The sequence below is a fragment of the Rhinatrema bivittatum genome, chromosome 13 (assembly GCF_901001135.1).
Source record: "Rhinatrema bivittatum chromosome 13, aRhiBiv1.1, whole genome shotgun sequence".
In the NCBI taxonomy this organism is placed as follows: Eukaryota; Metazoa; Chordata; class Amphibia; order Gymnophiona; family Rhinatrematidae; genus Rhinatrema; species Rhinatrema bivittatum.
Genome location: NC_042627.1, coordinates 6,219,152 through 6,246,887, shown reverse-complemented (window position 1 = coordinate 6,246,887; position 27,736 = coordinate 6,219,152). Strand labels below are relative to the sequence as shown.

The following is a 27,736-nucleotide window of genomic DNA, read 5'->3' as shown; positions in this document are numbered from 1 at the left end:
TTTGCTGGAAAAAAGGCCGACAGTAAGGTTGGTAGATTCAGTACTGCCTAAGTTAGTAGTTTGGCTGTTTATACTGAGAAAAATAATGTTGATTACTGCCCCCCACCCCAGTTTGCTCTGTGTCAGCATGGATCGAACAGCTACAGTCTGCTCCTTGATCTGAGTAACTGCTTCTCTTAATTTTTCCCTGAATAAGTGTTCTCCCAAGAATGGGAGATCAGCGAGTTCCTCATGGACATCTTCCCTGATAACTCTGGCTTGCAACCAAGCCATCCTTCTCGTACCAATGGATGCTGCAGACGTTCTCGCCAGTGTATCAAATACTCCATAGACCGTGCAAAGGAGATATCTAAAACCTTCCTCTAGTCTAGGCCATGAAGTGGTTGGGACGTAAACTGTTTATCAGAGTCTGAGTGAATATATGGCTTTAGGTTTTGTACACATTCATATAAGTATTGAACTATACAGAACTGATGTTGCTCTATTCTTGCGGCTAACATGGTTCCTTGGAAGACCTTTACCCCAAAGTCATCTAGGAGCTTGTGGTCTTTACCTGGTGACATATTGGAGAGCAGTCTAGTCTTTTTTGCCTTTTTCATTGCAAACTCAACTACTACTGAGTTGTGGGGTAGCTGCACATCTCAGGGACTTTTAAAATCTGAATTTCAAGTTGACCTTCCTAGCCACTGTTTGTCCTGAGAAGGGCGTTTCCCACTTTTTCAGGAGCACTGTGTCAAGCACATCACGGGACGACAGAGTTGAAGGCTCTGCTGGGATGTCAAGAAACTTAAGAAGTCCCATAACTGATATGTCATTGATAAATATGAATATTATTTTTCAGTGATACAAGAACTTCACTGTATTGCAGTCATTCACATTTTTGTATTTTGATGTTTATAGCAACATTTTGTGGTTCAATTGTACAAGATGTTGATTTTTTGATGTGAGATGTATTTGCATTTAGGGGCAAAGTTAACACTTTTGAATACCAGTGTTTTTATGGCGTGAATGTGGAGTGAGTTTGGATTTTGTGTTTTTTTATTAAGTAATAATAATAAACGAATGTACATGTGTTTGTAACATATGGTGAGAATTTTTTGACTCTCATTTAATACATTGTTTTATGCTACATACAGCACTTAGCACTGAGACCAAAAAGTTCCACTTTGATCTCATCAGACCAGAAAACCTTCTCCTATATGCGGGCAGGGTCTCTTAAGCGTTTCTTTAGAAAGGCTATGCGGCACATCATATGACTTTTCTTCAAAAGGGGCTTCCTTTTTGCCACCTTCCAATACAGGCCATGAGAATCTTGAAATATCAACATTTTCCTTAGTCTCTGCCACAGGCCTCTGTAGTTTTTTTTTTAAATAATCTCAGGCTTCACAGTTTCGTTAACCCATGGCTTCTGATTTTGGAGGAAGAATCGACTGCAACAATGTCTTGCTAGCGCCAAACTGTTTCCACTTTACAGTGATGGGCCTGACAGTGCCCCAAGGGACATTCAAACACAGTGAATGCTTCTTATGGCCTTTCACCAATCTATACCTTGAATATTATTTTCCCAGGGTTTTTTCAGCAGTTCCTTCTTTAGCATATTTTGACCTTTGCTGTGATTGGAAACATGTGGGCTCTTTTTAACTTATCATGGGCCTTAAGGCAATTTTTCTTGAACTGGAACTAATTTGGGTTTGCTATGAGAAGGCTGTGAAGACTTATGCAAGACTTTTGGGGTTTTTATTTAGAATTCCTTTTGGAGTATTTGTATAATTGTTCTTTCATAATGAAAGTGTAGAATATGTTGTATAGATCAATGCAACACCCTCCTACTTTAATGCATTTTGATTTGTATGTTTTTTAGAAAGCAGAATGTGAAAAACGTACAAGGGTGTGAAGACTTTTACGAGGCTCTGTACTTACTTTAAACCTGTTCATGATTTTATTGACAGAAATAAGGACAAAGGGCCCATCAGGTTGCCCAAACTACTTTCTGTAGCCACCTCTTAGATCTCATTTGACCACAAGCCTTCCTTCCCTTCTTTGTGACCCAGAAAGCCCAATTGTCAGTCCATGTCAGAGGCCGGTTAGCCACGTTAACTAAAGCTGAAAGCTGGCACGTCAGGAGTTACACACAGCTGCTTTGGCATGAAAAGTACTTTACTCATTTTCACTTTCTTCTGCTGCTGACTGAACTGAAATGTGTGCATCAAAAATGTCTACATTTGGAATTATTAAAAATATATCCATTTTGTAGTTATTCAATTTATATCTGGAAGAATTCAAAGCCACAAACTATTTTTAAAATTCTATTTTAATCAATCTTGAATATAAAGATTGAGCATTTCATTAATTACATTACAATTGTTACGTTAGTACCTGAAATAGGTCCTATTATATATTAGAGAAGTAATTCTGAGATGGAGGCGAGATATCAGTGGAAGAGGGAAAAAGAAAAGCCAAATGAGCAGGAGGAGGACAGAGCAAAATACAGAATGACTCGGGAGAGAAAAGCACAAAGAGAAACAGACTAAGGGACTGTACCAGAGCTTTGGAATATGTTCGCCACTTGTGATATTCCCGTATGACAACCTCAATTTGTCTTTTCCAGTACTTCCCCTCTACGACCACAGCCTGGAAGAGAGATGCAGTCAAAAGCAGGGGTTGGAGGAAGGAAGCAAAGTTTTGCCCCGGGAATCTGAATGACCTTGTTCCTTTCCATGTCTTCTCTACCCCTGTTCTTCAAGCTTTTTATATCTTGACCTGCCTCCACCAGAGATGACAACTCCCAATCCTGCTCCCCCCCCTCCCACTGAGTTATGTGCCAGTCTCACCCTGCCCAGGCCAGTGGTGGCAACCATCAGTTGCACTATTATCAATTGGCATGCCCCCGAACAAAAACTGCAGTGCATTGTTATAAAGGGAGAAACAGAGGAGTTTTACATCTCCCACTTATATGAACTGGAGTCAAAATAAAAGAGTGGCAAATGAAGGTGTTTCTTTGCTAAAGGAGGAGAGTCGGAAGCTACTGAAGCAGAACCCTTATTCTAAGGGGGCACCCTGCGCTCTTTAACAGAAATGCAAGCGTTCTCAATGAAGGCCCCAAACAGGTCAACTTGTAGAGATAGCCACAATAAATAGACGACATCTGCACATGGCTAATTTGCATAGCTACCTTGAAAACCAGACCTGTTTGCAGCCCTTGAGAACCCCTGACAAACTTTGTTTAGATAGAAAGTAGACCAGAGGGCCAACAAACCCAACCTTCTTCTGATTACTGAATGTAATCTGCTTTGAAGTGGCTGAAAAGTAGAATATAAATAAATAAATAAAAAATAAAAAAATATCTCTCTCTGCGGTGAACCAGGGAAACAGAACAAATACTCAGCTTCTGTAGCCCATTTTGCAGCCATGATTATAACCCTTTCCTGATCCAGACTATGGCAATTAACATAAAATCCCCAATAAGCACCTTTCCCTAGAATCTGATCAGCAATATGATCTTCCTCCAAACTTTATTAATTTATTTACAATGTATAACTCCCTTTTCCACCAGAATGCTCAAGCTGAGGTACATGTGCTCGGTTATTTCTGAAGTTAAGAAAGTGTAATTTAAAATTAATGGTTAATTTCCTTTCCTTGAGTCTTGACAGACCAGTCCAGAAAAATGGGACACACTGGCTCACTGGAAGGTGGAAGCAGAGAACATTTCTTCTTTTTTTGATGTCAGACTATATATTCTGGAATAGCAGGGTGCACAGTAAGTAGCCTGTTCTAGCTTCCTTTCCCTGTAGTACCGTACTTTGCTCCACCTTTATTTACTACTTTTATTTACAAGAGTTAAAGGCAAATCATAAGAAAAGAGAAAAAGAAAATAAGCTCATGTACTTATCCAGATTCTGAAAAGGTTCTTCCTTCTCTATCTCCCCTTCCTTCTTTCCTCCTCACCGCCATGAGCTTTAATGGTAAGAGAGGAAAGCCTTTCCCCCTAATTTCTTAATTCAATTTTTCTCCCCTCCCATTTTCCACAGCAAATAAGAAAGGGAAAAATAAAAAAAATAAAAATTCTCCTATGGGGAGGAGAGTCTGGACTGGTCTGTCAGGACTCAAGGAAAAGAAAGTCACCAGTAAATTTAAATTTAAACTCTCTGTTCATCCTGCAGACCAGTCCAGACAAATGGAACGTGCCCAAGCAGTGCCTACCCCGGGTGGGTTGAGGCCTCAATGACCCTCAATGACTGCTTGCTCTCTAGCTTCGACTTGGCCCTTACCAGGGGTGGACCAGAATCCCTTCCTTCCCCAATGCCACCGCCACCACTACCATAACTTTGGTAAAATTGCATGTTGCAGTGGCCAGACCAAAAGGCATGGCCTTGAATGACAGTGGTATCCTAGGACTGCAAATCTCAGATACCTCTGGTGTGCTTCCCTGATGGGGATATTCAGATATGCTTCTGCTAAATCTAGAGAAGGGAGTTCCTTACCTCTCCTTACTGCTCCCATCACCAACCTCAATGTTTCCATCCTGAATTGGGGTATCCTGAGGTTTCTGTTCACCCTTTTTAGATCTAATACTGGGCAAAACTTGCCTTTTTTCTTTGGAATTACAAAGAAAAGTGAATAACATCGCCTTCCTATCTTGGGGATCAATACTATCACTTCCAGGTGCCACAGTTCCTCTATTGTTGACTGAACGGCTCCTTTATTTATTTGGGATCTGCATGAGGACATTAGCTATTTGTCAGGAACAAGGGAAGCCATTTTGAGGGCACAGTTCTGCCAAATAATCTCTAGGACCCATCTATCCTTTTTAATATGGATCCACTCTTCGTAAAACCTTATTAGCCGGCTGTCTATTAGAGGAAGTAAGGAGTGGACTCAAAAAACTTCATTTGGAACCTCTGAGAATTCCCAATCCTTGGGAAGCTCTCTGTTTCCCTTCTGGCTACCTCAAAAAAATCTAACTTGGGTCCTCCCCCCTGCGGGTATGATCCCCTAGCTGGCCTATATTGCCTTGAATCTTTGGGGTGACTCAAAGCTTCTTGCTATCCCTCAGCCTCAGTCTTCTGATAATCTCTGCGGTTTAGATTCTCCTAGGTTCTTTACCAGTTTTTCTAGATCTTCCCCAAATAAGCGGCCTTTAAAGGGAAGCCTGTTTAGAAGAATCTTGGAAGGCATGTCAGTTGCCCAATGTCTTAGGCACAAGAATCTCCTTGCCATAACCATTGAAGCTATTTGATTGGATGTGGTCCTAACTAGACTGCACAAAGTAGCCACCAAAAACACTGCCCTTGACTCTACCTTGGCAATTTTCATATCTACATCAGTGTTTACTTCGCCTTCACCTACACATGCCCTTGCTGTAGCCATTTCATCTTTGCTGCCTGCAGAGATCGATTGGTTAACTCAAAGGATCTCTTTGGAGAGATTCTATCTTCCAGTCCTGTGAATCCTTTGAGGGCTGCTCCTCTTTCTAGTGGAATCGAGGTTTTCCTTGTCATTACTGTGACCGACACATCCACTTTTGGAACTTTAAAAAATTGATCTATCTCCTTTTGCTGCAGGGGATATAATATTTCCATCATATTCCTGATCCTCAGGGCTGTGTCTGGGGCTTCCCAATCTGCCATAATCATTTCCCTGATAGCTGAAGGAAGCGGAAAGGCCCTAGCTGGTTTCTTAATCCCAAGGATTGGATCTCCATGATCTTTATCCTCCTCCTCGGTTAAGTATAATGACTGCTCGTCTTTTCTTTTAAGTGCAGCCAGCTCTTCCTTTCTAAAACTCTTCCCTACCACATTATTGCCTTCTTACAAGTCACCTTCTCCATGTGAATCCTCCTCTGAGCCCTCAGGATGTCTCAAGCCCTCTGTGCTGTGACTCTGAGGAATTAGGCTGAGAGAGATTGGCTCGGTGAAAAATTTGGGGAATGGATTACTTATTTCCCAATCAGGGCTTTTTAGCCCTGGTCTCCTTCTCCCCAGGGGCACATAAGGAATTATTAGGAAGGGAATGGTGAATAAAACAGAATGTCTTAATGCCTGTCCTGTGCACGCGATACAGTAAAACACCTTGAGTACTGTGTGCAGTTCTGGTCAGCGCATCTCAAAAAAGATATAGAGAAGGTACAGAGAAAGGCAACCAAAATGATAAAGGGGATGGAACAGCTCCCTTATGAGGAAAGGCTGAAGAGGTTAGGGCTGTTCAGCTTGGAGAAGAGACAACTGAGGGACGATATGATAGAGGTCTTTAAAATCATGAGAAGACTAGAAAGGGTAAATGTGAATCAGTTATTAACTCTTTCAAATAATACAAGGACTATGGGGCACTCCATGAAGTTAGCAAGTAGAACATTTAAAACAAATTGGAGAAAATTCTTTTTCATTCAACACACAATTAAGCTCTGGAATTCATTAGTGGAGGATGTGGTTAAGGCAGATAGTGAAGCTGGGTTTAAAAAAGGTTTGGGCAAGTTCCTGAAGAAGAAGTCCATAAACTGCTATTAATCAAGCTGAATTATGGAATAACCACTGCTTATTACAGGCATAAGTAGCATGGGATCTATTTAATGTCTGGGTGCCAGGTACTTCTATCCTGGATTGGCCACTGTTAGAAACAGGATGCTAGGCTTGATGGATCCTCGGTCTGATAACAGTATGGATATTTCCTATGTGGGTTTTCTCCCCCTACCAGCAGATGGAGACAAAGGACACACCTTTTTCTGTGACATCATCATTGGTTGTTACCATGGTGCAGCTCCAGCACAAAGCCATTATTCTTATGTCAATGCCAAGAAAGAAAATCTTACAACCGACTCAAGCTCTTTAATAACATGTACATAATTTGAAACTTAAAATATGATTCAAAGAAATGATCCTTCCAAACTTTTCTTGGATTAATGAAGAGGAAGAAATAGAAAAAGAGGAAGCAAAAGTAAACCTCCAGTTGCCTGATAACATGCCTACCTGCTGTGAAGGTGGTGGACCTCACACGTCACCTAGATAGGTGTGAAAGGGTGTCTGGGTGAGAGCTGGTGTGTGTGGGTGCGAGAGCATGTGTGTGAGAGCTTGTATATGAGAGAAAGTGTGTGTGTGTGTGTGTGATTGAGAGCTTGTATATGAGAGAAAGTGTGTGTGTGTGATTGAGAGCTTGTATATGAGAGAAAGTGTGTGTGTGTGTGTGTGAGTGTGTGTGTGTGAGTGAAGGAAGAGGACTGTGAGGACAGAGCTTCAGCAGCCCTTGCTGCTTCTGGTGAGTGCTATTGGCCTGGAATGGAAAAGAGTAGGAGAGTTGCTGGAGACGGTTAGTAAAGATGGCTTTTTAAATTTATTTTTCTTGATTCGGTATTATGCAATGTCTGCTGTTTTGAAATATTTTATTGATATTTGGACATGTTTTAATAATTTTTAGGCATTTTTTGATATTATTCTGTTCAGCAGCTGTTTTGTAATATTTTTAGTATAGCTTTACAGTTATTTCTGTGTGGGGCTCTATAGCAGCTTGGCTTATTCTGTTTTCCCAATAGGAAATGTATTAGTGTTCAAGGCCTGGTTTAATAGTTGTATTTCTTAGACCGGGTTGTTACTGTTTGAGTGTGTTCCATAATCACAGGTGTAACTGTGTGCATTATTGCAGATCTTGGGACTATTTTAGGTGCTATATTTCTCTTTTCATTTCTCCAGGTTCGCACTGCATGCAGAGTGGCTTTTTTGGTTTTCCATTCCAGTTTCTGTCTCCATATTTATAATTTGTGGTTTTTCTGACCTTGATGAAGGTCAGTTCTGGGTGTGTGATCGAAGTGAGGTATTTTACTAGGATGTAGGCATTTGTATCAATCTTATTTGTTGTGTTTTCTCAATAGGATATGCATTAGTGGTAAATTGCTGTCTTTTGATAAGGAGGGCTATTGTGCCTGGTAGTAAAGGGAGTTTGTTTTGCTTTTACTGAGATGTCATCAGAACCAGAATATCTTTTTTGTAGGAGAGTTGTACAGGGTAATGCCCTAGATCTGCTCTGGGGGTTGAGGGGATTCCTGTGGATGCAGAGTGCATGGCTCTTTGGCTCTTCAGTCAAGCCTTTACCGGAGAGTTAAGCTCTCTTTGAAGCCACCTCCCAGTCTAGGGTATGTCGCACTCTTGAATTAATCCTCCCAGCCCTTTCAGGGCATCCCCCCCCTTTCAAACCTAGCATGTTCATCTGCCCACATCATGTTCCTGCCCCCCCCCTTATGGCATCCCAGTCCTGTTAGACTCTAATCCACTATCCTACCTGCTCAAGTTAACCGGCATTTATTCTGTAACTCAGCAGATATCATTTCACAGCCCAATGCTCTTCCTTAACTAGCTCCTCAAGCTGGGAGCCCTCTACCTAAAACTCAACAGCTCCTTAGTCTTCCATGTTCATTACTTGATGGCAACATAATAATAATTTTTAACTGCTCTGAAGTTATTTATTTCTACACTGAAATTATTTATCTACTCGATTTAATTGTTGATTTAATTTGTACTGAAGTTATTTTATCTACTTGATTTAATTGTTCCTTGTTTTAAATTGTAAATTGTAAATGTTCCTTGTATCGCCACCAAGTGACTGTTCTGTTTTCAATGTAAACCGGTGTGATCTGTATTCCATACAGGAACGTCGGTATAGAAGAAATCAAAGTAAATAAATAAAATAAATGTTTACATTTAGCCCTGTCATGGTCACATGTGGCCCGGTCATTCAGTTTTTTGAATTTTTTTAATTGTATTTATACCTTCTTCTTTAAGCACCCTTTGGCGGATGAGTGCTTAAAAGTGAACCCTGGAGTCCAGATAAAAAGTTGACAAAGGATGCTATAGGTTCTTTTGCGGATGAAATGGGAAACAAATTATCTGGGATAACTTTTCTTCATCGGTACCTATGGTGAAAAGTCCACCAAAAAAGATAAGCTCTACCGCTCTTACTGATCTAACATTAAGCAGGGTCAGGTTTGCACAACTCAGGAACAAGTATTATAAATAAAGAACTGGACAAAATGAAAAAGAAAAAGGCATCAAAAGCAGGTGAAGTTCATTTCTGCCTGCTTCTATCTCCACTAGAATCTTGGAAGCCAGATCTCTGAAAGGATATAGTCAGGCTAAGATGATCTAAAGAAAGATTATCACAACGGCACACGATCTCCATCAAAAGACTAAAGGACCTAACCATGCATACACTAGAGGAGAGGAGAGGAGAGAAGGGGAGCATATCTAAGAGACATTCTAATACCTCCAAGGTTTAAATCAGGCATAAGCAGCAAATCTTTTTCAGAGGAAAAAATACTCTAGAACAAGAGGGAGCAACGTTCCCCACAAGCCGTGTATGTGAAACCCAGATCATGAAACAAGCACACACAAAAAAAGGAAAACAGAACACTGTGCACACATTTGTATACTATGCTGCACATTCTGTGCACACAGCCCACAAAAAAATTGAGGAAACATTGTTCGGGAGCATTCAAAATTATGTCTTCAAAGAAAGGGTGGTGGAAGCATGGAATGGCCTCCCGTTAGAGGTGATGGAGACCAAACAGTAAAGCAATTCCAGGAACCAGGAGATAAGTACAGAGGGGAGGTGGAGGCAGGGGATCAGCTGGGATCTATGGTGTTGCACTGAAAGGGAGATTGGGCAGAGGAGATTGGGCAGGCTGAATAGGCCAAATGGTCCTTTCCTGCTGTCATGTTCTATGTTTCTAAGGGTGCTATAGGAAATGAGTAAAATGGGTTTTTCAACCATTATACCTAATTTTTCAGGAATCAATTAAGGAGGAGCAGGTTCTTCTACACTAGCAAAGCATGTATAGTTGTCTGGTTGTGATATAGATCCCTTCCTGAAAACTATTTGTGCCTCTCACTCTTCTTAAGGAAAGTGCCATGCCTTACTATAGCACTGCTTTAATGCAAGCAGTCACCTCCTGTTACCCTTTGTTATCGACTACAAGTGCAGTGTCCACCTTCCAAAATACAGATAACACAGGATGCATTCAGTGCTTACACGATGACTATAGAGTATCTGAGAATCCTATTGCTACTGTTCTCTCGTAACTTCCTCCCCACCTTACCTCTGATTAATAGGTCAGGCTCACCTCTGGCTTGCGGTGAAAGTCCACATCACTTGCCTCTAATGGTGTGACAAAATTACACACTGGGTTCTTGCGCCTCTCCACATCTATGGGAAGAGGAAACAATAAAATGAACTACAGTTTATTACATTGCGACAAAGTATAACAATCCCAAAAGAAAACACTGGCTCCGTCAAATCGACTCCTGCAGGAGAACCTGAACCTCCACCTTATCAGAACACAACTGGAGGACAGGACTAGAACTTGCAGGACACTCCTGCCAATAGCCTCTCTCTTACGTGACTGCTAGCTCAGACAATATTTTTTCTTGCACGAGGAAAAGGGAATGCTGCGCTTAGAATGTGCTTTTTTCCTGCTATGACATCACGAGAATTTGACGACATCAGGCACAGTCCCTGATTGTCACCACAAAAGGCAAAACACAAGAAAGTACAGCACTGCAAAACTTGTGCGCACGTCGAGGATTCAGACAGATTTTAAAGGGACTAGCAGCTGCCTCAGCTGTAGATTCACCGATTACCACCCACCTTGGAACTTCAGGGGATTGCTTAAGGAGTTTTCATAGAAGGAGACATTTCCTTACCTGTTAATTTCCACCCCATTAGTCTTGCTACACCAGTCAGCTGTGACAAGTGGGTTACTTCCCCCTACCAGCAGGAGGTGGTAGACAACACTGATTTTTCCTGTGACATCACAACCACTACTTAGAAGGTGGTGCTAGCAGTGAGAATCCAGGATCAGACCCCATTCATCAACATGTTCAATTTCAACTAGAAAACTGAAAAAGAAGGTTCCCTGCAATCTAACACAAAGAGAGGAAGAAAAGGAATTTAAAATTAAGGAACAAGAAAGACCAAGGTCCTCAACCAGACGCTGAAACTAGAACAGTCTGAAAAAGTCTCACTTCTCAGATGGGTCGTGGAATGGTACAGCAGGACTAATGGAAAGGAAATTAACAGGTATGGAAATGTCTCCTTCCATCTCGTCCTGCTGCACCAGTCCAGCCATGACAAGTGGGAAGTACCAAACCTTCATCTACCTGGGCAGGAGGAAGCGCGAGCCGCCCCAAGGACCACCGCAACGCAAGCCGTATCCCTCCTGCGCCAGCACGTCCAGCCAATAATGCCTCACAAAACGTGTAGGAAAGACCACGTGGCCTCCCTGCAAATATCGACCAGTGCAATTGCGTGCATCTCCACCCAAGACACCAACTGGACCCTAGTAGAGAGCTCACGCAGCGGAGACTTCTTGCCCTTCAGCAAGTAAGCCGAATCAATCGTCTCTTTTATCCAGCGAGCCAGATTGGCCTCCGGGACCATGTCACCTTTACAAGAACCCCCAGAAAGAATAAACAACCTGCCCGATTTGCAGAAGGCATTAGTAACCTCCAAGTACCTTAATATAACCCTTTGCATGTACAAACATCTGAGGACCAAAACTCCTGTCCACACACTTCCTGAGAGAAGGACGGCAGTGAAATCAGTTGATGAATATGAAAGGCAGAATTAATCTTTGGGAGAAAGGATGACACTGGCCGAAAAACCACCACCTCTACCAAAATCACTAGGAAGGGATCCCAGTAAGGTAAAGCTTGAAGCTCAGAGACCCGCTGCATGGAACACACAGGAACCAGAAAGGCAGTCTTCAATGACAAATCCTTCAAGGAACTCTGCTGCAAAGGATCAAAAGGAGCCCCTGTAAGGGCTCCCAGCATCATATTGAGGTCCCATAGGGCAACAATAGGCCAGAAAGGTGTCCACAACCATTTTACGCCCCTCTGGGACACATCAGGTTGAGTCGCTATAGGGACACCCAATGTAGGCCCACGGTAGCAAGAAATAGCTGCCACCTGCACCTTTAGGGAATTCAGAACCAGCTCTTTGTCCAGACCACCCTGAAGAAAAGCCAAAATACATGAAATATCAGCCTGCCAGGGAGAAACTGGAAGTTCTCCAACAGCACACAAAAAACGTAGGTACCTTTTATTCCTGTCCCAGGTAGGCTTCCAACAGATCCAATGAACACAGGTACTCTCTCCAACGTATAGCGGCGAGCATGGACCACAGTGTCTCCATGTGAAAATGCAGCACCCGCCGACTGTGGTTCACACCCTTGAGATCCAGGATGGGACGAAAATAACCGTCCTTCTTGGGCACCACAAAATAAATGAAATAAAGGCCATGGCCCCGCTCTAACGAAAGCACAGGTACCACTGCTCACAAGAACTGCAGTTGCAGCAAAATCCCACAGACAGCCTACTGCTTGGCTGGAATAGAACAGGGAGAAACCTAAAGACATCTCATATGGGACAATGCAGGCCCAGAGTGTAAATTGAGAGAACAATCTCCAACACCCGCTGATCAAAAGTTATGTGGGTCCACTCCTTGAAGAACTCCTGCAAGCGGCCCCCTTACGGGAGGAGAGTGTGAACTAGCTGGATCTCAGAGGAGGGTCTACTAGACCCAATTGAGGAACCGGCATCAGCCCTCTGTCTTCTGGCTCCATTAAAGGACTGCTCCTGGTCTCTCAAACCAAAAGAGGCACCAAAGAACTGCCTACCTGTCTGGTACCACCTCAAGGCTTGAAAATGCCCCCAACCTTTGCTGGCCCTATAAATAGAGCAGCCCTTGTCCTCCGGCAAGTGCTGGGGCTTAGAATCTCCCAGGTTCTTAACCAACTGGTCCAGATCCTCCCCTAACAACAGCCTTCCCATAAAAGACAACTGCCCTAGACATGTTTTGGACCAAGAGTCAGCCGCCCAATTACGCAGTCACAGGAGATGACACACCGTGACCAACAGGGCCACTAACAGAGAGGAAATCCATAACAAATCATACAGAGTATTCACCAGAAAGGCTGTAACAAACTCCATGCTGGCCACCTCTTCACTCGCTGGAAGCTGTTGGATCCATCGCAGTAGTGCTTGGACCACCAAGGCCGAACAAATGGAAGGAGACATTTTCTTACCTGTTAATTTCCTTTTCATTAGTACTACTACACCAGTCCTCAGCAGAGGCTCCATCTTATGATCCCGAGGGTCCTTCACAAATGTACCTCCTTCCACTGGAATAGTAGTACACCAAATCACTGCTGTGACTAAGGCGTCTACTATCAGGACCTGGAAATATTTCTGCAAGGTGACTGGAGAGAGAGAGTACAAGCTCTGTAAGAGTTTCACCTCCGAATGCCAATTCCAGGAACTCCCACTCAGCCAGCTTCATCTCTTCCACCATGGGGGGGGGGGCAAGGGAAAAGCCCTAGTGGACTTCTGCTTCCCCTTAAGAAGCCAGCTGTTCTATCAAACCTCCAATGTCATCCCTATGGAACAGGAGGATGTTGGACTCATCCTCTGGACCCGAAGGAACTTCTCCTTCCTCCAAAGAGACTGAACTTCTCCATAGCCCTCCGAGCTGTCCTGCTCCTATGAAAGGCCCAGGGCTCCAATGGCTGCTCACACTTTCTTGGGCAACACCTGCAGTGCCAAAATAGAGGGCAAGCACTCAGAAACCTTACAGGCCTCTGCAGCCACACAATTTGATGGCCTATTAAATACACAAAAGGTCTGATGCAAGAATTGAAAGAACTCCGGTGAAAGGTTTCCTAGCAACCCGGGGGGGGGGGGGGGGAAATGACACCAGGGTCCCATTGGAAACCATCAATGGAGGCATCGCGACCTCCCCACATACCATTGCCGATAGTGCCCCGCACAAGTTTGCCGACACAGGAACCTGCAAAATGGCTGCTGGAGAAGCAGGACTTGTACCAGACCATGTGGTAAGCCCTCCAGCCCTGCCTGTGATTGCTGTTCACGAATGGGAAAGGGCCCTGCATTGGCTGCAGAGTGAGGGAGCACTCTCCCGGCACCTTTCCCATATCCATGCAGGCCAGGCAGAGCAAGCCCCTTCTCTGCAGCTGCCCATGCACTCCATAGGCACTGAGGCAGCAGACGCATTTCGATTTCTCCATTGGCCCATGCAGATGTAACCTAGCCCAATCACAGAATCCCCCTCCCTCCTCCGGAGCAGACTGCTGCTCACCACATGGACCTGAACGGCCTTAGGGAACAGCTCCTCCTGATTGTACCAAGGAGGGAAGCTCCCCTGTATAGCTCCTTGCTAATTTATTTTTTTTTATTCATAAGCACAGGAGGAGGAGGGAGAGAGGAGGACACCACCAGCAAACCTGCCTATCAAGCAAAGCTTGAAACATTTTTTTCCTCAGCTCAACCAAATCCCCAAAGAGACTGGGCACTCCGAAACGAGCTTGCTCTGCTGGCCGCAGCCAGTGGCTTAACCCGGAGTCTGATCCCTAGATCCAGTGACGTCCTCTGCACCACCTAGCCATACCATCTCCCAGAGGCAGAAAATATTGGATTCTCACTGCTAACACCACCTCTTAAGTAGAAGCTGTGATGTCACAAGAGAAATCAGTGTTGTCTGCCTCCACGTGCTGGAAGGTGGAAATAACCCACTTGTCATAGTTCAACTGGTGTAGCAGGACAAGACGGAAGGTGCTCACCTTGTGTATTTTTAAATCTTTCAGTTGCATAAAGAATAAATTTATTTACCCAAGTAAAATTTGTATTAATCACGGTGCACAGTACAAAAGAGTTATCATCAACTTCATGATCAACCAAAAGAACAACCAACCATGAAAGACTTTTCCCAATGTAACCCCACCCTCACTGGATAACAGGAAACTTGTACAACCAGTTGAGTAGGTAGACTAAAACAGATGGAAAAAGTTAATGTTATTTATACCATTTCAGGAATGGTTCCCACACCTTTATATGCTTTAGTACCTTATCTTTTCTAATCGCAGTGAGGTAGCTCATATAGTGAATAGTCCGCAGTCTGCATAATACCAACCATAGGGAGGCAACTCTGGTCATTTCCAATGTGCTGCAACTTCACAGTGAGCTGCGCATAGGACGTGGTTAATCAGAAGCTTTATTTCCACTGCCAGCAGTCTGGATATTGTGATAACAGAAAGACCTTAGAATCCCATGGTATTTGAAGAGAAATCATATTCTTGACCAATGTCCCAATATTCTTCCGAAAGGGCACAATATTTGGACAAGTCCATCATATAAGAAAAAATCTTTCTGATACTGCTACATTTCCGCCAGCATGCAGACGGAAAATGTGGATACATCTTATGGATTTTATCAGGCATCAGGTACCATCTATACATTAATTTGTAATTTGATTTGACTATTGCAGATGAAATGGAACAATTAGCCACTGCCATGTAACAATCCTCCCACACTTGATCATCCAATTCCTTCCCCAATCCTTACCTTTTCTCCCAGTGGAAGTGCTAATAGTTTTATACAGTTTAGAAAGCAATCCTCTATGAATATTTTGCTTTAAACAAAAATTTCTCAAAATCAGAGGGTGCCTTACAACCCGACTTCTAATCTGGTTCTGTGACAAACAGTGAACCGGTTGAAAATATCTAAAATGTTTTCCTCCGATATTTCCATAAAAATAAAGTTATTTTGAGAAAACAATGTTGTCCACAATACCATAACGCCTTCCTTGAAATAAAGGGAAGTAGCTGCCATGCATACTCTAGCTAGATAACTTTTCAGTTATCTGTCTAAATAGCTTCCGAATATCATCCTCAAAGTCTTTACTGAAATTTAAAGAAAAGTATCCAAGCCAAAAAACACAAAAATAAGAATCTGCATCAAACAAATCACCAAAACAAAACCAATGATTTCCTTGTTCATTCTCTTCCCTCTCTCACTTCTCTCCCTGATCTTGTACCTTCATCCATAGAAGAGATATCCTCACCAGTGAGGAATAACTAGAATGTAGTTCCAGCATATAACTGGACTGATGGATGAATATCTCCAAGCAAAACCTATAGGAAAAAAACCTAAAAAATGGGTCAAAACTGGTAAACTGTAATCCCTGCCAAAAACTGTCAAGTCTCTTGAGTTCTTGGCTCAACCAGGTTGTCAACTGGTTGCCTGGGCAAAAAGATCCCTGATCCAGTCACCTGGGACACTGGGCAGGGGGTAGGGGTAAGCCCTTTCCTTAGGCCCTGGTCAATCAATCTAAAAACCTTCTCAAAATCTCTTTCCTACAAAACGTCCTGCTTGAATTGCCTTTTTAAGATCCTGGGGGAACCTTTAGCTCTCCTCATCTCCTTTTCCAATCTTTCTCTCTCCAGTCACCTTCCCACTAAAGACTGGAGAGACAGACATTTATACCACTCACAAGCCTCCCACAAAAATCTGGGCTTATGGCGTAGGGACGAATCCCAAATACACAAAACTCCTCCTACTGTCCTTAACTAGAAAAATACCTGGGGATACTATTAGTGACTGACAAAGTCCTATCACATATGGACAGTCTCTGGTTTGCAATGGCGGCTATTGAGAAATTTGTTATTCATTGGCTCCTATTACATTGGATCTGCTTGCCAAGTTCTCAAAGCAGGAGGAACAGGTCGAGTGTGTTGGAATCTTCAATGGGGGAATAAAGAAGTTCAAGTGGATATTAAAGATTTAACCTCCTTGTGGCAAAGAGTCCCAGAGAAACCCTCAGAACACCTTAACAGAATTGTTAACGGCCATGAAATTCTGTCAGGAAGAGAAACAAGAGGCTTTAGCAGTGGGATTTGTCTCTGAAAAGGCGTTCGACAGAGTTTCTTGGGCTTATCTCTTTTCACTTCTCAACCGATATGCTTTTCGGGGGCGTTCATAAATTATCTATTACTATCATACGACTCTCCTGCCTCGCAAATCACAGTCAACGGCCTAACCTCGCAGAGGCTCTATCTCCAGAAGGGAGTAAGGCAGGGTTGCTCCCTATCCCCGTTACTTTATATATTCTCATTTGACCCGTTATTACGAAAATTGATTCCCATCCGGACATCAGAGGCTTTGTCAGAGCAAAGGAAAGGGTTCAAAGTTGCTGAATTCTCTTAAGATACCCTTAAGAGAAACATGGGGGTAACTTGCACGGAGCGGCAGTTACTACCGTGGGAAGCTTGCAGGGCAGACTAGATGGATCATTTTGGTCTTTCTGCCGTCATTACTCTGTTAGATATATACCCACTGGCATTAACAGAGAATATTCATTATGTCCTGTTAATCTAGACTTGTGTTTGGTCCATATCTTTACAGTTAATGCTGTGAAGGAATTATCTATTTTATTTAAGAAAGTCCCCTTGGGATGTTCCCAGAGTACAAATACTCCTGAGACAGCCCTCCTTGCTCAATGTACACCCATTGTTTAATCTTGCTTTTTGGGAACCAATGATATACAGCCCTCAATTGTGCTGCAGCATAGTAGCACTGAAAATCAGGAACTGCCAACCCTCCCTTAGCTTTTTCCCGTAACAGAATTTGTCGCGCTATCCTGGGAGGTCTTTTCCCAGATATACTGAAAGAGCCTTTTATGTAGAAGTTTCAAAAACCCATCGGGCACTTCAACTGGCAACGTTTGAACAAGCAGAGCCATTTGATTGTTGCTATGTGGCCTAACCAGAAAAACTGATGAAGATACCATAATTCCTGCTCCTTCATAGTTTTTCCTATTAAAGGGAGATCATTTAACTGGAATAATTTTTGCCAATCAGCTCCTATTTGAACGCTCAAATACTCTCTTTAGCCCATTTGAAAAGGGAACACATCTTTTATCTGAGACATTTGGGAGTAGTTCTGATTTCCCCATATGGACTTTAAATCCAGAGTCTCAACTGAACTCTTAATTCTTTAAGGACAAGGGTCATGGTAAACAGGATGTCATTCGCAAATAGTGACATCTTACTGGGACTAGGCTATAGCTATCCCATGCTAATTCCCATCTTGTCGGATTCTTCCAGCAAAAGGTTCCATAACCAAAGCAAATAATGGAGACCCTTTTCTTGTCCCTCTTCCCAACACAAACATATGAGAATAAAAACAGTTTAATTTTAATACACGCTTTAGGGGAAGAGACATTGCCTTCAGCCATTTTATAAATTTAGGACCTATACCAAACTTACTTAATACTTTGAACACAAATACCCACTGTGAACGCGGTCAAATGCCTTCTCGGCATCAACTGCTAGCATCACTGCCGGCTTCATCCTCTCTTTTGCGGTCCCAATCAGCTTTGCAATTTTACAAATATTGTCTGAGGCCTATTTCCCTGGAATAAAGCCAGACCCAACATGAACCTATTCTGGTAACACCCTGTTCAATCCAGAAGCCAATTATCTTTAAATCAATATTTGAACATGAGCTTGGTCTAAAAGAACTAAATAAAGTATCATCTTTGCCTGGCTTAGGGATAACGGTAATACCTGCCAAAGTCATAGAGCTGGGTGATAATGAGTTATGAAGGGTCTGAAGATGTGCAACTGAGACGTCCCGAAGCCTTTTATAAAACTAACCCTGGAGATTTGTTTACTTTTAGAGACGAAATTGCCATATCGATTTCCAAACTTGTAAGAGCCCTATCTAGCTCCAAAGCCACCTGAAGAGGATACACGTGGGATGATAGCTTCTTCCACATAGCTTTCAATATCCTCTGCAGTGATGTTATTTTCTGCTGCATACAATTCTTGATAAATTGTACAAACCGCTAATGTGGTCATTATCGTATAAAACAGTCCCTGCGATATCTTATTTTCAAAAGCTGCTTTAGAACAGTTTGTCTCTTGCCATACCAGTAATTTATTCATTGGGTTTATTTCACCATTCATAATAATCCTGCCGATTAATGTCAATTTTATACTGAATCTCCTGACAGGTAATCTTATTTGTTTCTCATCAAATTCTCCGAGTATTTTAGAACTCCCATTTCTCTGATGACTAAACTCTGATAGATAAATCTAATTTTTCTTTTTGTCTTTTTTTATTTTACAGCTGCAGCCTTAGAAATCAGCTGACCCCACAAGACAACCCACAACGTCTGCTGAGAAACCTCTGCATCATCATTAAAATGAAAATACTCCCTTATACCTTGCCTTAATTTGGGACACAGCTGTAAATCTTATAATAAAGAATCATTTCCAACACTTTCGAAAGCTCACATTCTATGGTCCCGACATCAGCCCATGCAATAGTTCCTACATACTGACACTCCAAGTTGGTGGAGAAAGAATAAATCTATATGAGAGTACGATTTATGAACTCTAGAAAAAAAATGTATAATGGGAAGGATTACATAATGCCAAATATCAGCAAGGCCTTATGAAGAAGCCAAAATTTTAAATGTATTTCTATGGATTTTTAACAGGTCTGTATGGGAATTGGAGTTATCCAGTGCCCTATTATAAGTCAAATTAAAATCTCCACCCAGGACCACATATCCTTATAGGAAATCACTCATTTGTTTACCACTGTAACTATTATATCACTCATTCCTACATTAATAGCCAAATATGTGCCTTCTAAATCTTTTCTGTTGCCTAGCAGCTCATATTGCAAAATAAGCAAAATCTTAATCCCACTCCTCCATGGTTTTACCACAAAGTGTTTGATGCAAAAAAGATAATAGGGCACAGTTTACTTTTTAATAAGTACTCATCTCTTCGTTTGAATTAGGTTTCCTGTATAAAGAGATATGTGGGCCCGAGAAGTTTTTGCTTCCTCAAGTACTAAGTGCCGTTTTCTATGTGAATTTAGACCTCTCTCATTATTTTTATATCAACCACTTTTCCCAATAAAAGGATAAGGGTTATACTCCAACCCCTAACGCAACCAATATTTCACCTTACAGTCAGCCCCCTCCCATGAAACCATCCAAAAGTTCCAGCTCTTCAGAGAACAAGTCCTACATATTGAACATCCAGCCCATCTACCGCAACAAGATCAGGGCCAGATTTTAAAAGCCCTGGGCGTGTAAATCCATCGCATTTACGCACGTAGGTGGGGTTACGCGCGCCGGGCCTATTTTACAAAGGCCCGGCGACGCGCATAAAGCCCCAGGACACGGCTAAGTCCCAGGGCTTCGTAAAAAGGGGCGGTCCGGGCTAGAGGCCTCCAGCACAGCGGCCATTTGCTGCTCTGCTGGAGGACCATGTCCTGGCGTCCACGTGTGCGCGCCAGGTAGCACGCGCACAATTTCTTAAAATCTACCCCTTAACCTATTTCAAAACTGTGTAACATTTCCTGCATCAAAGCACAGATTCCAAATACAACATAACTAGTCGCCCAATTTACCCAAGGCAAATGCTGCTAGGCAACTTCAAGAAATATAAGATTAGTGCTTTACCACCTTAGCGAGTCGTCCGTTCAAGTTGTAGGGTCTTTCAATTGCAAGTCATTGTCAGAATTCCTACGTAATCTCTTCCCGCCTTTACCAATTCACTGCCGAGAGGTTTCACGGCGTTGCTGCGTTTTAGCATTCAAATCTTCCTCCATCTGTATACCCGCCTTTTGAAAGATGGTCACTGCTTCCTCCACAGATCGCACTTGAAGTATTGCAATTGATCGTGAAGAAATTCCAAATGGATCTAGCCATTCATATCCAATGTTCTCTGCCCGTAACGTATTGGTAAGGGATTGCATACTTACACGCTACCGCAGCGAGATGGCGGATCCATCACTGTAAATTTAAATAGGCTTACCTTCCCAATGATTGTCCCATGCCTCTAGCCAACTGCATTATCTTATTTGTAACAGGGAAGTGATGAAGGTATTGCAATATCATCTCCAATTCGACTGCGAATCGGTTTCCTCAAAGCTCTGGGTGCTTGGTCCACCACCACCTCAGGAGCCTCAACATCAGGCAAGTCCCTCTGGAGAATGAGCCTACAGATACCTTTCACCAACTGGAAAATTCCTCCTTCTCTGGTACTCCCCTTATATGAATGTTGCCCCTCTAGGAACAATTCTCAAAATCCCCAGTTTTATTTAAGATTCCTGATGTCCCTTCCTGAATCTCCCTTTTTTTTTGCTGCGTCACCTCATCCGCCTGCACTACTAGGTGCTATTATTTTTAAAAGCAGCACTTTGGTGCAGCTGTCCAAAATTTTGCTTTGTTAAATGCTAAAACAAATGGATTAATACTTCTTTCTCCTCCTAGCCTGGCTGTTTCCATAGCTTTAGGAAAACTGTAAGAGGATAGCTTAAAAAAAAAACCTGAAAGATTTGACATAGGGCGAGTATTAGGATTCTGCTATACATATTCTTATATATGGGACAGGGTCATAATATGAAGTTGGAGGGAGAAAGATTCAGAAAACACACACAACAGAATCCTTTTTTCCTGAGAAAGTGACCTACCAATAGCGGTGAAGGAAATTAGGTCTGTGACACAAGTCAAGAACAGAAACAGATGTAGAGGACAAGGTTAGGAAGTTGCAGTATTTTAAGAAATCTCTCTTTTACTCCCTCAAGCAGATATAAGGGAGAGGTGATAAGGAAAACACAAGGAGTAGAAAAAAAGGAAGCGGGAATTAAGGACACAAAGTCATAAGGTAGGTGGGCTGGAACCAGGAAGCTACAACTCCTCAGAACCCATCAAGGTCCATGCCATTAGGTGGGTGGTAGTTGGGTACCATCCATCCAAGCCATAAAGACCTAGGTGACTGGATGGTCAGGCAATAGCCTCACTAGATTTGGTACCAGTTTACATTAGTACAAAGTCTGGTGGTAAGAACATGGGAGGAAGCTAAGTGTTGAATTAAGAGATGGAACTTGTATACTCATCTACCCACGATGGCAGATAATTAATGAGGAAGACAACAAGAGGAGCCATATCCTGTAAGTGGTTAAGCTTCTACAGCTTCTACAGCTGGCCAACTGGGATAGATCCTTGCAGTGTGGACAAGAATAACTGGGCAGACTAGATGAGCTAATTATCATTTAATATATTACTATATATAGCAGCAAAGCCTTAACTGCTGAATTGTACATCACAGCCTGCTGCTACTCAGAAGGCAAAAATCGAGGACCAGACTTGCTGGTTATTCTAAGATACAGGAAGTTTCTGAGCAGAGAAGCAGAAAGAGAGAATCAGTAAATGATAGTTCCAAAATGAGAGTCAGGTGAGAAGGAGAAAGGACAGCACACACATAATGGCCCTCTGATAAAAATCAGAATACAAGGACTATGAAAGAAGACCATGCATGCAGACTCCTAATGATAGAAAGATTGGAAACGCAAAAGAATCCATACAGGGGACAGAAACACTGTACTAAACCTACAAACATTACAGATGTGTTGCAGATTAACTATATGGGGTTATCTATACACAGTCAAGCCGATACAATAAGAGTGTGGGAAAACAGGCACTCAGTGGTGAGCACCCACTCTCCCAACGCGCATGATCCTGTATTTAAATGAGGGGTCATGCTAAAAAGGAGGTGCTAGGGACACACTATTGTACACTATTGTCCCTAGCACCTCCTTATTAGCAGAAACCCAGGAGAGGTGGCTGTCAGCAGGTTCAGGAAACAAATGCTCAATTTTACAAGCGTCGGTTTTCCAAACTCGCAGACAGCCATGGGTTAGGAAAACGGATGCCAGTAAAATTGAGCATCCATTTTCCTAACCTGACTGACCGGTACTTTTTCTATTTATTTTTACATTTTTGGTTCCTCCGACTTAATATCGCTAGGATATTAAGTTGGTGGGTGTACAGAAAAGCAGTATTTTCTGCTTTTCTGTACAATTTTTCAGGCTCTTGGCCACACTTTTTTTCAGTATCCCGGAATTCAAAACCAATAGCCTCATCAACATGTATTTGCATGTGATGAGCGCTATTAGTTTCGGGGGAGGGGGGGAGAGGGTTGGACACGTGTTTTTGACGTGTTAAACCCCTCATAGTATAAGGGGTAGTGGACATGCGTTAAAAACACGTGTCAAACCGCCTGTTAATAGTGTGCTCAGCTGAGCACACTTTATAGTATTGGCCTCAGTGACTTTAACAAAGACACGATTTTAAACCATGGTTGCAAGGGAGACATTTTCAGAAGAGGAGCTCTCCAGTGCCGCAAAATATGGGATAAAAGTTAAGTCTGTTTCCTGGTAGACGTCTTACCACAGCCTCCAATGCCAACATGAGTTTTCCTGAGCTAATCACCCAACTAATAGCTATTTACAATTAGATTGCATACTAGTTTCAGATTTGTGCAATGGAATAGGCAGGTGACTGGTGATATGTGGGCACTTACACTGTAGATACCATGCTCGCCAGATAGCATTGTTGAGGCGAATCTTGTCCCTTTGCAGAAGTTTTAAACCCTTGAACGTCTTCCATTTTGGCGATACAATTTTTCCACTGTAAGAAAGGGAAGAAAAGGCAAAATTCAAACTAAGCTGCTTGCACGAAGCTGAACTGGGCTGTGTAAAACGTTATTCAGCTAAGCATTTACTATTAGTTAATTTGCTAAGAAAGTATGGGACAAGCACAGGGGATCGCTAAGGAAGTGGTAGGAATTGTAGAGCTGAGTGGTTGTGAGGATATGGTCTTTTTCTGCGTTCATGTTTCTATGATAAAGGCCTTCAATAGCAGGGCATTAAATGCTAGAAAATGCCCTGTCCATAAAGGGTTTTTGCTTTTGAGATGGAAAGTTGGAGAAAACAAATACATAGCATGATGGAAAAGGTCTCACCTGTATGCCAGGGTCATGCACTCAAACAGCTTAGTGAGGGAGGCATCAATGTTCAGATACCCACTGCTCCGTGGGCCAAAGCGGTAAATCTGGCATGTGCGCATGTTCACCGTGTCAAAGTCGTAAGCGCCAGCATTCTTCACCCGCTGTCCCTCGCGCCCATGTCCTGGCACAGCAGAGGTGATGAGGAGCCCCGCTTTCTCATGATCTACGACCGTCACAGAGGGCAAAGTCTTCTCCTCACCTTCATCTCCTTCACCACCAGTGGGGCTGAGCACAGGATCTGGATCCGCATGTGGCTCTGACACCATGAAATGCCCACTGTGAATAATCTGGGGACGGGGCATTCTCGGTTTCTCCCTTTCCGGCCTCATACCAAGAGCAGTAGTTAAGCGCACCACGACATCAAAGTTGCCCAAGAAGATCCCTTTAAATCACCTTATCAATTGAAAAACTATGTATTTTAAGTACTTAGAATAACTGGCAGGACAACCTTCTAGAATTTTTATGTCGAATTCAGAAGCTCAAACTTGAAAAATGTAAAATAATTTTCCTTGAAAAAAATATATTTAAAAATAAAATTTTCAGTGACAGAAAACAAAAAATGTATTTGCCCAGGTTTTAAATATGAAGGAAACGATAACACCCAAAATGTTTTAAAACTGAACAGTCCGTTTGTAACTATTTAAAAAAACTCATAAACAGAGAGGTCTCCACTTCATCATCAGTTATTAAATGGCCCAAACAGGAACTGGAAATGATAATTATTTCCTCTTCTTTCAGCCGCTCAAGGTAGAATTTAGGATAAGATCCCAGAGACTAAAGTGAGTGCAGGTATCTGCCACGCTCTCGCCGCTCTTTGCCATTTTTTTCCGGTCCTTTTCTCGCCTCTCCTCCGCCCGGAAGCCAAGCGGAGAGGCCCGAGTCGAGCCCCAGCTCTCCAAGGCAACACGGAAAAGGAGCCGTGCGCATGCGCCAGCTAACAGGAAGCTGCCTGCTCGCCCCTCCTTCGCCCGGAACCCAAGCGGAGAGGCCCGACTCGAGCCCCAGCTCTCCAAGGCAACACGGAAAAGGAGCCGTGCGCATGCGCCAGCTAACAGGAAGCTGCCTGCTCGCCCGTCCTCCGCCCGGAACCCAAGCGGAGAGGCCCGACTCGAGCCCCAGCTCTCCAAGGCAACACGGAAAAGGAGCCGTGCGCATGCGCCAGCTAATAGGAAGCCGCCTGCTCGCCCCAGTGTTGCCAACCTCGCTTATTTACCGCGAGATTGGGCTTCTTTTTGTAGTCATTCGCGGTTTTGTTTTCCGATTCGCGGGTTGCTTTTAATTGGGCTATTTTTTTCTGCCAGTCGCGGTTTTTTTGGGCTTGTTGGGCAGGACTTGTGCTCTGAATCATGTTACAGTGATTGGCTGCTGCTGCTGCGATGAAGCCTGTCCATAGCAGGCGCACCCAATCCCTATAGTGCAGCAGTAAGCCAATCAGAGCAGGAGCTGCAAGCCTTGTTGATGCACACGACACAGTTTGTGGGCAGACCCAGCTAGCACCGCATCGCACGCGGGCAGCAGCACAGCGTTGGAGAGCAACAGCAAAGGAATCCAGAGTGTGCAGCTACAGCCAGGTATCAGGAGTTAGTATGGTGGGAGGGGGAATGAGTGTGGGGGGGGCCAGAGATGTGCTCTGAGGGGTTAGAGAGGGGGGAATGAGCGTGTGCGTGGCCAGAAATGTGCTCGGAGGGGTTAGGGAGGGGGGAATGAGTGTGTGCGGGGCCAGAAATGTGCTCGGAGGGGTTAGGGAGGGGGGAATCAGTGTGTGCGGAGCCATAGATGTGCTCGGAGGGGTTACAGAGGGGGGGGGAATGAGAGTGTGGGGACCAGAGATGTGCTAGGAGGGGTTAGGGAGGGGGGAATGAGAGTGTGGGGGCCAGAGATTTGCTTGGAGGGGGCTGGGGAGAGGGGTATGAGTATGTGAGGGCATTAACTGCTATAAAAAAAATAAAATGTTTCAATCTCATGTGTTTTGGGCTTTTTTTGGAAAAAAGTGCTTGTTCTTTCATGAAAACCTGGCAACACTGGGAGAGGCCTGACTCGAGCCTCAGCTCTCCAAGGCAACCCGGAAAAGGAGCCGTGCGCATGCGCCAGCTAATAGGAAGCCGCCTGCTCGCCGCTCCTCCGCCCCCATGCCAGCGACCGTCGAGAGCGCGCGCGCGCGATCCGCGCGGCCAGACGACCGTTAGCTACTTCGTTTTACAATGTACGATCGATTAAAAAAAAAACTACACAAACGCGCCGTCCTGGTGCGAGCGGCGGTGTCAGCAGAGCGTAATTATTAACTTCCAAGTGAGGAGTCTGCTAGGTCTGGCTGCCCTCCAGCGCCGCTTCCTGGATGCAGGCAGCCAATCAGCTGAGCCTCGGTGAGTCCTCCGCTCTGTGGCACCGGGCGGGGCAAGGCAAGTGAAACTGTCATGCCACTAACATTATTGGAATATTAAATCCTTCCCCTGTGTCTGCACTTTCTTAGTGGACTAACTGAATAGGGTCCTAGTTTTCGGGAGTTATTACACCCTTCCTGCAGTCACCATGGCATGAGCAAAAGATGGCGTTTTATCTGAAAATGTCAATCTTAAAGTGTGTACCAAGGATAACAGGAAAGGGGGAGCAGTGGCATATCCAGGACTGAATTTTTGGGGAGCCGGCCAGGCCCAACTAGTTGTACTCATCAGTACATAATGCCATAGAGAGCACCTCACACTGGATTTCTTTGTAGTCTGCAACTGCCACCATGCCTCATGTGATATTTTTTAATATTGGCTCAATATGTATTGTAGCTTATAAATACACAGCAATATCATGTAAAAAGTAAAAGAAAACTTCAAAATCAACATGTCCAAATACATAACACAAAATATCAAGGTATTCTTTTATGAATCCTCTTTCCAAAAATGAAGAATATATCCTAACTACAATAAAACAGCAAGAATCATAAGAACTTGAGATTTGCAATAGGTGCAGAGCAGAACTAGGATTGTTCATATTATAACCCAACATGCAAAAAAATATATATATACTCTCGCCCTCTTTTACAATCCTATCATTTTTCTTGTCCTCTCTGGGTACTGGTAGGATGGATGGGAGGAAGGGGGGAGTTGGTTCTTTGGGTAGTGTTCAGGGCTGCCTTTTTGTTACTGTGTTTGTCATTGAAGGGTGATCAGCTGTGAACATATATTTTGAGTTTCTTACTAAACTCTTGGAGCTACTTGGGAGGGAGACCCAGGTTGGGAGGTCCCCTTCCTTTTGTGTTAATCTTATACACTCTTCCCTGGTTATTCACTCAAAGTTTGTATCTTGGGTAAAGGGTTAAAATGCACATCTTGGAATGTCTGTGGTGTAGGATCTGTGGTGAAAAGATGTAAACTGACGCAGGCCATGAACCGTATGCATGTGGATATTGCACTGCTGCAGGAAACACCTCTTACAGATTTTGCACATGATAAAAAAAAAAAAACTGGGTAGGCTGTTTTCTATGCCTCTGCTACCTCTCACAGGGCAGGGATGGCTATTTTCTTACATAAATATTTACATTTTCACTTATTTAAAACCATCAAAGATGATGAAGGCATGTTCAGTGATCATGCCCCAAATTACTATTCCAAAAAATGTTTTTGCTAAAATTGATAGTTTCTAAATATTCTCATGTCCCAGTTCTGCTGGGGGAGATTTTAAGTGTAGTTGCAGACCCTTCCATAGATGGGATACCAGCTAAGCCCCTGTCGAATCAGGATTTGAGGCGGGGCATACCTTCTCCATGTGACCAGCTCTCTTGGGTAGATGTGTGGAGGTTGCTTCACCCTCTTGACTTAGCCTTTACTCATCTCTCTAGCATGCATGACACTAAATCCAGGATAGACTCTCTGCTCCTGTCTGAAACTTCCTTTTCTGAAGTGGCAAATGCCGCTGTTGGCCCACTTGAAATTTCTGACCATGTCCAGTGTGGCTCCAGCTGGAGGGCTTCCTGCTAACAAATATGCCTGGTTCCTGGAAATTCCAATCACATTTATACCACTATTCAGAATTCCATTG

General features: G+C 43.4%; 1 protein-coding gene across 3 annotated transcripts in view; it reads right to left on the bottom strand.

Annotated features, from left to right (window-relative positions):
- Positions 1-24,966, bottom strand: part of LOC115074985 (MLX-interacting protein-like) — a 57,274-nt gene extending 32,308 nt beyond the window's left edge. Inside the window, exons 1-4 of one of the 3 annotated variants that reach the window (XM_029575027.1) lie at positions 23,663-24,966; positions 23,222-23,328; positions 10,103-10,185; positions 2,542-2,631 (exon numbers count right to left, since the gene is read on the bottom strand). In XM_029575027.1, coding sequence (XP_029430887.1) covers positions 2,542-2,631; positions 10,103-10,185; positions 23,222-23,328; positions 23,663-24,036 — 654 coding nt within the window. In that variant the 5' untranslated portion in view covers positions 24,037-24,966. The remainder of the gene's footprint in view (positions 1-2,541; positions 2,632-10,102; positions 10,186-23,221; positions 23,329-23,662) is intronic. The other 2 variants (XM_029575028.1, XM_029575029.1) reach the window with 2 other exon arrangements.
- Between the last annotated feature and the right edge of the window lie 2,770 nt (positions 24,967-27,736).